Genomic DNA, 12556 nt, shown 5'->3' on the forward strand with positions numbered 1-12556 from the left:
AAGGCCGAAGGCCCGAAGCGTCCGGAAGGTTAGTGCTCAAACAAAGAACAATGGTACAAGTGTCTTAATTGCGGAGGCCGAAGGCCGAGCTCCGCGTAGGGCCGAAGGCCCGAAGCGTCCGGGAGGTTAGTGCTCAAACAAAGAACAATGGTTCAAGTGCCTTAATTGCGAAGGCCGAAGGCCGACCTCCGCGTAGGGCCGAAGGCCCGAAGAGTCCGGAAGGTTAGTGCTCAAAGAACAATGGTACAAGTGTCTTTATTGCGAAGGCCGAAGGCGTAGGGCCGCTACCGCGTAGGGGCGTTGGAGGTCATTAGGAAACGTAAATGCCTCTACCTAAAACTTACACAATCACCAACCGGTCAATTATGGTCGGCAGTTACCTTGCATCATCACGACTGAGGAGTTGAAAGTAAATATTAAATGCAAATGCCCCTGCTCAATACTTTAAATCCTATTTTGAAATCAGAACATTATCTATCCTGGGGTTTAAGGCAGGCAGTAACTCTGCAGCATCAGAACTGATAGTTGGGAGGTCAATATGAAACGTTAATGCCTCTACCTAAAATTAACGCACTACATACTTTAAAATTGACACATTCACCAACCTGTCGGTTATGGCAGGCAGTAATCTTGCATCATCACGACTGAGGAGCTGGAGGTCATTATTAAATGCAAATGCCCCTGTTCAATACTTTAAATCCTTTATCAATCGTGGCGGTTAAGGCAGGCAGTAAACTTGCAGCATCAGAACTGAAGAGTACGAGGTCAGTATTAAGTCACTAAGGATTTAGTGATTAAGAACAATAATATAGTTAAATTAGCAAGTCTGTACGACTCTCGGGTAATGTAGGCAGTGTCTCTGCAGCATCAGGATTTGAAGATCCAAGGTTGAAAATATTATAAAAAGTCATTGTCACAGGGACTTGATACGCATACCAAATTTCAACTAAATCGGTTCAGCGGTTATTGATTCCTCATACAAAGTTCTACCCCCCTTTTCACCCCCTTGGGGTTAAAAATTTCAAGTTTTTGAATTTTTTTGTTGTTTGTGTACTAAGACTATCTTACATACCAGATTTCAGCTTCCTAGTACTTCAGGAAGTAGCCTTAAGGTTTTGATGATCAACAGTGAGTGGGTGAGTGAGTGAGTCAGTGACGAAATCGGGGTTTTTTAGACATGAATAAAATCTAAAGTATAAGCTATGCAATTGAATTTTCTTGTGCTTAATAAGTCCACTATTGACATCATATCCCGAGAATTTTGTTTATCTGGTATAATCAAAACCTAAGTTATGAGGGTTCAAAAAAACGACGAAGCGCTTCGAGAAAAGGTAGGTAGTGCCCTTGCGCTTCGCTTTGCTCGTCTTGGCGGGGGCACTACCGTGCCCCCAGATTCTTTCACATCTGGACGTTCTTGGGCTCATTCTACTCAGAATCGACAGCATTCTCCATCCCACCATTAAAACAGATGTCCTAAAATGTCCATTTCATTACTTCACGTTTTAGTATGAAAAAAAAAATCACTTGTATGTGCGTGACGTAGTGGAATGTACAATTTTCATACACATTTTTGGGACATTTTTATTTATCATCAGAATTTAATATGCTAGTGATTCTGAGTTGAAAGAACCCAAAAACACCGGGATCTGTGAGAATCGGGTTTTCGATATTTATTTCTGAAAACGCCCAGGTATATGTAGGTATAATACTTATTTAATCAACAAACCGTTCAAAGTTGTAATAAAAAATATCACCTCGGTAGTCGTTGATGGCGACCACAAGCGTCAGTGTGGACCCCAAAGGTACGATGCCGGACACTGGCGGCGCCCACGGGCCCTTGCCTGCTTGGATCTCCATCCAGCAGTCCACATTATCTCCTGCAATATTATTTACAAGTTATTTAAGTCTGAAAAAAAATACCCAAAATATTTTTATTAGTCCGACAAAACGTTGGTGATTTCTGGCTACTTGTTTAGCGTCAATTTGGTAATTAGCTAAATGTTTTGGGAACTACAGGTATATACCTAGTATAAGAATAAAATATTAGACCAAGCGGTCTACCATAAGTTGCGTTCTCGTGCGCGAGTCCATTCTTGAAGTCGCGCTTGATGTATGGAGTCGCGCGCGAGAACACAACTCATGCTAGACCGCCAGGCGATTCGGCCAGATGAGGTTCAAGAACAACAAAAAAATATGTTTTCCTATTTGTTTTGATGCTGTTAAGATTTAAAAGACAACATTTGTCTGTGGCTGATGTTACAAGAGACCACAAGTAAAGTTACCTCTGAAGTCCAGTTGTACAACATCCAGATCGGCGATGACCATGGGCGGTTTGGAGGCGGTCTTCTCGTAATCGTTGAACCACTCGCAGCGCAGCCTCTTGGCTTCATCCCACACCTCCAGGAGATCCTTATCGTATTGGACTACAACTGTATTTTCGTAGAACTGACCGTGGAGATCTGAAATACGATTTTTATGTTTGTTACTGGAATCATAATTGACTGATATCGTTTTAGAAATTAATCATCTACTTATAGTTACGTGAAAATGTAGGTACGGAGATTTTAAATAAAGTCGTAATAGAAAAATTATAAATAAAACATTTAATTTTAAAGCCTTATTGCTAGGGCTGAACATGCGGATGAACTCGCGCAAAAAGTTGAAGTCGCCCGAAGAACGCGGATCGAACCAGTGGCCTCTTGATCGACAACGCGCAAGCAAAACTGAGCTTTGAAAGTTCCAGCTCAACTCCCTTTCAGAACCATCAGCTATTAGGATACTAATCTACCAACTTCAATCGAACTTATACGTTCAGTCTTTGTTTCATAAGCTTTAAAATCGAGTTTGCACTGTCCGATCAGCTTATAATATAATTCGTCTTGCTGGTTTTACACTTAAGGTCGCAAATAGTTTGATGCCGAGGGAAGGGAATACGCTAGTACGCAGAGCAAGTATTGCTTTGAGGGATGGCATCGTATCAAGGGAGAATGGTCCTTATGTGGCGCTATGTGGTCCGGTGGGTAGCGATTCTGAGAAACAATGCGCGCACAACATTCGCAGAAGGAGCGGGACGCATGCGTCGTCCGTTATACACCACAGTAGCCATAATGGATACAACTAGGAATCGGAACGAGAAAAACTCTCTTACTTTGTTGAAATGGGACCGACATGCCATAAAACTTGGCCTGCAACGATTTATTGCGAAATTGTTACGAATTACCGCAGTTACCAAGAAGTTTATACATACAGCGTTTAAACGGATATGCATTTAATCTAGATTCATAACTATCGCGCTTTTTAATATTGGAGCATTTTCTTTTACATTGCATTTTTAAACATAGTTTATGCTTATACATAAGTCAGCAAGTTCTTGGTTTGGCTCGAAACGTTCGGAGTAAGTAACATACATACTTATATCTACTTTTACTTGACGTCCTTCGGCGGTTGTCCTCAGGACGACGAACTAAGTACATAATAGAGGTGTACCTAACTCTTTACATTACTCTTTACAATAAAGAAGAGTATGTGTAATTGCTCGTATAACATTAAAAATATTTGATATAGGTACATTCTTAAAACATAATTATTAGGTTACTGTTATACTTAAGTGTAATAATATTACCCTTATTCAACATTATTCGGTAACATGTATCTAATTTTTTAGTGAATTACTAAGCTTTTTTAAGTTGATATTTTCACTTTAAATTTAATGTCGAATTGCAGTTTGGCAGTAATGTTGTAGTTAATAACGATAATATCGTCAATGTACAAAACGTTTTCGAATTTGCCGCAGTATAGCCGCATAGCGTACCTCTATGGACGAAAACGGTGCTCCTAAGAAAACGCCGCTTTACCTTGTTGCTATTTCTATTCATTTGTCACATAAATTATCCCGCGGAACGACTGAAAGACTCAGTCTTGGCGTCCGGACCTCAGGCGATTCTTCTTCTTAGTATATGTATACGTACATACATTTAGACTTATGGGTAGGTTGACATTGCAATCTTAGGCTGCGGTCTGCTTGAATAGACGCCGTCCGCGGTGGGCGGCCGCCAGCCGCCCGCGAGCAATGACGTGCGATTGTACTCCAGTAAAGATACGCTTACGTTAAACATTAATTAGTAATAGGCAATTTTTTTTTTATTCCTGTTCTTTAGATCATTTTAAGATACTTTATTTTCGAATCCAAAAAACTTTCTGTCCGGAAGTAGGTAAAAAAAAATAGTAAAAAAAAAGAGCCGTTCTTGTTTGTTAAAAATAGTAATAGTATTTTTAGTTCGTAAACGTGACGAAAATAATATTTATAATGAGTCGACAATGGAATCAGTCAAAATATTAACACGGAAAATAACTCATTCAATAAATGGCGGGGCCTCACGGATATACGTCGTGACTTGATATAAAAAAAAAATAATAATTAGGTCTTTGATTGAATTACCATAAAACTACCTCATTAAGCTATTTATCCGAGAATCCGACATCAATATTATTTGTATCACTTGTATATATATTTACGCCTTAAACATGCTAGAAAAAATGGTTATAGATATAATTTCTTGCAGACTTTGTTCTGATAACGTTCAAAGTGATATTCAATACATAATCACACAAAAATATGGTCAATGTAATAAATATGTGCATTTTATCAAATTCGCTAAATGAAACTACCAAATTTGAACTCTTTGCGCTAATGCTAAGGATTACATTTCCTTGCGGCGCGCGGGGACAGTTTCAATGCGGGCGGTGGCGGGAGTTCGTGCCAAGGACGCGTGGATAGTATGTAGGTAAGTATGTACTTACCTACAAGTTGCTACAAGTGACAGGCCAATTCGAACGTGCGCGGGCGGCTCGCTCGCACCAAATATTTGTGCGGCCAAGTCTGAGCAAAATGAACGCGCGCGTGAATGATAGCTGATTAAAAATAACTGATATCATATCCAATATTATTGGTTGATGTTCAAATTATATTCGTAATTATATACGTCAATTATGACCCACTACAAAAATAAAAATTGCGCATGACTATCTATCGTTCTTATTTAATTTCAGAATGGCATAGTGTGGAGTGGCATTATAAAAGGAATACTTATTATCGTAGTCATTTGACAGTTTTGGTGACACTTTCACATTCTGTCACAGCGAAGTGTGTAGGCCCACTCTTTAATTTGATATTAACGTCTATCCAACAACTTTGTCAGTAGAAAAAGGCGCGAAATTCAAATTTTCTATGAGACAATAACCCTTCGCGCCTAAGCGTCTGTAGACTTTTTTTTTCAACAAACGTATTATATTGACTATTTCGTGCTCTTTCAATTCATAGTTTACGTTCCATAATAAGTATAACATAGTAAGTTCCATAATAAGTATAACATAGTATAATAAGAGTCGACGTGAAATATATGTTTACACTTTTGCACCTTACTCCTTTGCAATAAGGCGAAAAGTACGGATATTCGGAACCTAAGAATAAATAATATTGAGAGTGGCAACACTGTCGTAGGGGGCTATTCATAAATTTAAGTCATTTCAAATTTGGGGGGGGGGGGGGTCTGGACATCGGATGATGGTAGCATGACGCAGGTGGAAACGGTGTCATTCGAAGCATGATTTTTTGATGATTTTATGGGGGGGGGGGGGGGGCGACAAAAATCGTCAAAAATAGATGACGTCATGTATGGACAGCCCCTAGGTCGTATTGTCTTTTTCTAGCATATACCTCCCTCTCTACCCCACACTCCTACCACACAGGCAGGTTGCTTTGTCAGTTATACAAGACAAATTTTCAAGTCATTGTCTCAATATTATACATATTTGCACCATGCAGGATTAAAAATTTAGGTTCCGAATAGAGATGCACCGGATATTCGGTTACTATCCGGTATCCTATCTCACCCTTATTTTAATATCCGGACGGATATCGGATACTAAAATAAGGGTACTAAATAACTATGCTTGATATCGGAATATAATCGTACTCGATTATTATTTTAAAACAATTTAAACGTTCCATTCACTAGCTCGCGCATTAATTTCGTACCTAGTGATAGACCTATATACCGCGCGAAAGTTCATTACGAAAAAGGCCAAAACTTCCACAATGCGCACCTGAAAAACCTGAATATTTCCGCCGGCCGAATATTCGGCGGCTGAATACTGAATATTCGGCCTATGGTCAGGCCGTACCTCCCGTATCCTGTATGCGGCCAAACAACTATCCGTTGCATCTGTAGTTCCGAATATGATAAGTTATTTAATTAGCGTTTTATTTTTGTGTAAATGCTGTCATTAAACAGCTGTACCGATATTCGGAACCTAAGAATAATATTGAAACATGTTTGTTATCGCCTGGTGGTGGGAAGACGCCAAACCAATGTGATTATACATATCCTATGATATACTTATTATGTGTATGTAATATAATTATATTATGAGTGTTTAATTAATAATGTAGTACGTCCACCCTTTATTGTAACACCTGTGAGGAGAGAGATATTTAGTAAAGTATACAATTTGATAGGTACATTTTGTAAAATTAACATTTATTGTATTTATTTATTAATTCAAATAACAAATTGCACCTTACAGCTAATGCCAAAGCAGCACAATTTGGAACACATTAACAACATAAAGCATTTTTAACATTATTTATAACAATACAATATACAGCTAAGACACTTGTATTCATTATGGTATGCTACTCTTAGGCATCTCTCTTTCTAATATCCTCTTGCACTTTCACATCACTATTCCGGATCGTTTTTATTTGCTAGATAATTTAACGGACAACTATAGTACATTGTAGGAGAGGACGGAAAACCGCTAAAAGATGGACGAGTGAGTTTGAGGGCCGACACGTTGGTGGAGGCCCTCGAATAATACGACTCCATCTTTAGCGTTTCCGGCCGAGGCATTACATAGTGCTTTTCACGACTACTGCGAGGAAATAAGGAAACATTTGGATAACTATAAGTACTAGCCCGCGATTTCTCTGGTAGCAAATTACTAGCCACTGCCTGTGCTGTCTCTTGAATTTCGGTAGGCGTCAGCATAAGAATATCATTTTCTTCACTAGAAGAACTCATTTTTATAGCGAGCGTAGATACGTGTTTCTTATATTTTATAGTACTATCCAATTCAGTGAGAATTTTCCGATCCCGCCTTTTTTCTTTTTTATCACATTTAAGAGGCGTTTTTATGTTGTTTGCTTCAAACGGACTCTAAACTTATAAGCGTTTTTGCTAAAAAAAACCACAAACAGCTACAAAAGTAAAAAACGCCTTAAGCGTGAATCGAATGAACTGACTGAATGAATGAATAGTTTGACATTTCGTTTTTTTTTAAACAAGAAATTGGTCCTATAAATAACCTAAATTTATTTTTGAAGGAAAAAGTTGCGCCAAAAAAGACCTTTTATTGATTTTTATGTTTTAAATTATACTCATTGCTGTAGCGAACTGTCACCAATGACAGATGATGATAATAATGAAACATTGTACACTCGCGTGCAAAAGTATTGCATCACTTTGCATTTTTTCGTCCGCATCCAATATATTTGTAAACTGGTTAATTTCTCTAAATTATTTTAATGTAATCATGTTCCTTGAAGTTTTAGCTTTACGAAAAGTAAAAAAACATGGAAATCGGCCCAGTATTTTTCAAATTATCGGCATTTTCCCGATTTGTGAGCGGTTTCACGTTATCACGCGCACGAGTTGCGTTACCCTTGACCCTTATAAAACGGGGGTAGAGAAGGGGTTGTTATCAGTCACTTATCAGAAGTCGATCGTTACATATCTCCGCGTATTTTCCCGTGAAAAAGACCTGGAAAAATGGAAACCACTGAAGCTGAAGTCCGCCAAATCATCCAGCCCCTGCAAGCGGGGCGTAGCCAACGTTCAGTAGCTGCCGAGCTGAATTTAAGCCAATCTGCAGTTTGCAGAGTTTACCAGAGGTTCCAGGGGACTGGATCCTTTACTTCAAGACCAAGAAGCGGCCGCAGAGAGTGTACATCAGAGAGGGACGACCGCTTCTTTGTCACAACATCTCTCCGAGATCGACACCAGACCAGCATTGCCATCCAGCAGCGTCTGCGTGAGGTACGAGGAGTGGCTGCCAGTGAGTAGACAATAAGAAGAAGACTTAAGAAAGCGAACTTGACACCCAGGAGGCCCGCAGCGGTGCCCAGATTGCTGGCGCGACACCGTACAGCCTAAAGAGAGTTTACTGAAAATCACAAGGACTGGACCATTGAGCAATGAACCCCAGTTCTCTTCTTGAAAGAGTGCAGAATGTGTTTGAATGGATGTGACCGAAAAGGAAGAGTCTACAGAAGGCCAGAAGAACAGTTCGCTCAATGTTTCTTCTCCGAAAGGGTCGCCTATGGCGGTGGATCCGTAATGTTCTTTTATTTCTATGTTCGAAATGAGTAGGTACCTACGCGTGCAAGTGAGTGGATGTTTAAATTGTTTTGAAATAATAAACGAGTAATGTACAATATGACCGTGACTGTTTCTTAAATCCAATTTGTTTACTCTGAAATCAAGCAAAGTTACTATCCGGTATCCGGCCGGGTATATTATTCTGAGGTTCCAAATATCGGTACAGTTGTTTAATTGTTGCTTAATTTGGAGATTGACCCCAATTTCATTTCTGATCAAATCGGTCGATTTGATCATCCCGTCTGGACTTCACTTAACAGCCGTAACACATTACCGCGCCGTTCAGGGTCACGGTGCGCCAAACCATAGCCTGATGTCATGTAGGTATGTATAATGTACTTAGTCCAAAATTATGTTATTTACTAATTATGTTATTTACTAATTATGTTATTTATATGCATTAACCGTTAAATCTGAACCAATTCGATTACTATTCTATAGTGAAACACATTCAGCTTGACTAGAAAAAGCGCGGCAAATTTAAAACATGTATAGCGTTAGGTTTCAATAGCGCTCAGAGACCTGACTTTTATCTCGATATCGTAATTTTCTAGCGACAAATCCATTATCTATACAAAACGCGCAATGTATTTTTATGTCATAAATAATGTATTTATTTAATGTTAATTTAGTATTAATTATAGTATGTATATTGTTTTATCCACAAATATGAATAATTGTAGTTAATTTACCAATAAAACATAATTTATACGGCCACAAATAAAATATTAAATGCTTCTAAAGTCTGTTTGGTTATTTCTACATGGAAACGAAGTCATTTCAAATTATAAAAACATTAACTGAACACCTTATTGCCGCCTGCAGTCACCGCTCGCCGCTCAGCTATCCGCTGTCGTTAATACCACGGCCTTACGTTTTATGACACTGAGTCGCGTCAGGGGAGCGACACGGTTCGGTGCGCTTGCGTTCAGTCGAGTTTTGGAATATTACTGCAAATTTTTGTTGTTTGTTAATTTGTTGGTTATTGTTGTTTGTTAATTTGTTGGTTGTGGTGTCGACTTTTATTGCCCTAGTCGCCAAATGATGTTACTAGTGAAATTTTAACCGACACCACACGGTAAAAATAAGTTTAACAATAATTACTTAATTAAAAATCGAATAAAAACGGTATTTCTAATGCATAACTTATATTTTTTGCTATTCAATTAAAGAGTACTAACAAAATCCTAACTCAATTAATTAGTGCAAATATTTTAAGGTTTGCGATTCCTGCTCGGCCTTGCGTCGCAAGGTGCCCGGTACCACTGTATTGCAGCATTAACTAGCGATGTTACGATTCGACTTCACAAATCGGTTCAAACCGATTTAGGTCTGAAGTCGACTAAATCGACTTGAGTGTTCTGTAAATCGACTTAAGATACGATCACCCGCTCTAAGCGCACCCTTTCCGATTTGTTGCTGCGTCACTTTCGTCGGACATATTGAGGCATAAAATGTACACGAATCGACTTCAAACCACGAAGAAAAATGTTGGCATGCACTTTGCCGTCATTATTGAGTCGAGTCAAGTCAAAACTTGGTATCTACAGATAAAGTAAAATGAAACTTATGGTTCAAGTAGTAAGGTTCAATTTCGCATAGGCTTAAAGAGATCAATTTGGCGGTTTACTTGGATCGGTTTGCCAGTTTTGCGCCGCGTCGATTTGCTAACTGAACGAATTCGCGGCAATGACTCACGGAATCGCACGAGACCGCACGCTCTTTCCAGCTTGCTCGTATAGTGCTTTCCCGTTTTATCTTTAGCAATTAATGACATTTTGATCTACCGCGCAACGGAAAGTAAAAAAATATTACAAAAGTTTTAAGTCAAAAGTTTTTGCTGTCGTGTTATTCTAAGAATTCTAAGGATCGAACAAACCGTAAAATATACAATTCGATTTCTTCAACTCAAAACCAAGCGACTACGGAGCGGTTTGAACTACTGATAATTAAAAAATAGAAGTTAAATCGACTTGGCCAAATCGGTTTGCAAACCGATTTGGGTTTAAATCGGAGTCGACTTATTCGGTTTGAAAATTTTTCGATTTGACCCATCACTAGCATTAACTAGAAATGCTTACTTTGGGGAACATTAGCAACTGTCGTTTTTGATAATTACATTTTAGTGGTGAGGGGTGGTACTTAAATGACCGCTATTGAAACCTAAAGTTTAAACTTATAGGCGCGAAGATTTGATTTCCCTAAGAAAATTTTATTTTCGCGTCTTTTTCTGCTATCAAATTGGGTGTGTGTCAGTATAATAGCCCTATATAATTGGCCTATTATTGTATTAAATTTAACGCGCACGCAAAGACGGAAAGCCTGCAATTACGTAAAATTTACTTTCTTATTTACAGCACTCTTGCCCAGATTAAAGCTGATAATTAGTTCGAATCTAGTCTCCCATATTTTTTACGTTCACTGGTACATATGTTTTGACCGAGTAAATAGTAAATATACTAAATACTTTTTTAAATATTCGCGCTCGGGGCGATGGAAGTTTCATCGTTCCGTCGCCCCGCTCCATGCAACGACCAATCGCGTTAGCTCGCTGGCTCGTGCGCGGCAACTTTAAAGCAACGATAACGTTTTTGATGGTTTTTTGTGTTACGAATCATATTTCAAGCCGATTTTTACAGTATTCGATGAAGGAGAACTCATAATAAAAATCCCATATGATATTGATCTATTACCATTTTTAACCAGGCAATTAATGCACAACCCCATAAAACCTCCCATACGGTATTATTTAGTGTACGATTAAATTGCAACGCTTGTACTTATTGTAATTTGGAAATAATGAGAGAAAAAATAGCCTATTACCATTTTTGAGGACGGAAATATACTGAATTTAATAATAACCGTAGGTTACTTACTTTAAATGTAGGATACAGAATTATTTTTTGTGTGATTCATGCTTAATGTCATAAAGCAAATATTTCTCTATGAGTATAAATTTAAAAAATGTTATTAATATTTTTTACAAACTTTCTGTGATTTTTTATATTTTTAAATTTTTTTTTAAATACCTAAATGTAATATATTTATTTGGATTATGTGTCGACGTAATCACTAGATTTATTATCTGTCCCATACACCGAAAATTTCAGCTATTACTAATTATTTCCATTCCGCCATACTAGCCGAGCGTACCTTTCTTGGCCTATTGTTACTTTTGTAATTGTATGTGCATGGTCTTGTTCACCCGTCACACTCGACGTCCACTTATGCCGCGAACGGCGGCCGTTAATACGGCGTCCACCTGCCGCGGCGTCTTTTATAAATAATAGAGATGATTTTCAAAGAAAAGCTATGCTACTGAGTTTAGTACTTACATTCTAAAAGCTACCCCTAGTTTTTGAGCGTTGGCGTCTAGTCAGCGCTATGGTAAATGACGTCGCTGCGCAGTTGCGCCACCGTTGCGGATAGCAGCAGCCATAGAGTTGACTAGACGCCGTCGCTCGCGAGACGCTAGTGTGGGGTGGCCCTATTACTGTTTTGTACTACGATACATAGCAGTCGTCCCCCGTGTGCGACGGCGTGTGGTCAAACAGACCAGTCAGTCACCTGTCGTAACGTCACGGCACGCTGTCCGGAGCGGGTGGCGTTTTAAGCAGACCATAGCCTTATCGCGCTGTCACATCATGTTGACGCGGGTAGGTTTACTCAATGGAAAAATCCATTTTAAATTTAAGAAAATACCTTCCCAGAATAAATATGGGTATATTAATACCCATATGAGGTATAAATGATAGAAATATAATTATTAAAAAATATATTTACTGTTTACAAAAAAATCCTCTAGTAGGTAACAACCCGTATTTAATGCACTTCCTATGTTTTTTTCATATAAGTATTCTAAAATTTAACGCCATTAGATGTGCAGGAAGAGAAGAGTCGCGGAATATAGGTAATATAAGGAAACCAATGCATTCTGTGACTCTACTCCTTCCGCACAAATTATTACATTAATTTAAACTTTAAAGCAAACATAACAGCTATTAAAAATTATAAGTCCCCACGACATCGACAATACACTGGGATTGTCTGGGATGCAATTATAACTGTTCTGTATCTATGTTGACAGTGTCCACTTACCACATTGGCGCACGAGTGAA

At 38.6% G+C, this 12556-nt stretch overlaps 1 protein-coding gene across 1 annotated transcript in view; it reads right to left on the minus strand.

Annotated features, from left to right (window-relative positions):
- The window catches only part of LOC134805052 (cuticlin-1), a 109158-nt gene that overhangs the window by 24398 nt on the left and 72204 nt on the right, over positions 1–12556 (minus strand). Inside the window, exons 6-7 of the mRNA XM_063778341.1 lie at positions 2283–2459; positions 1755–1877 (exon numbers count right to left, since the gene is read on the minus strand). Coding sequence (XP_063634411.1) covers positions 1755–1877; positions 2283–2459 — 300 coding nt within the window. The remainder of the gene's footprint in view (positions 1–1754; positions 1878–2282; positions 2460–12556) is intronic.

Source organism: Cydia splendana, chromosome 2, assembly GCF_910591565.1.
Source record: "Cydia splendana chromosome 2, ilCydSple1.2, whole genome shotgun sequence".
Classification (NCBI taxonomy): domain Eukaryota; kingdom Metazoa; phylum Arthropoda; class Insecta; order Lepidoptera; family Tortricidae; genus Cydia; species Cydia splendana.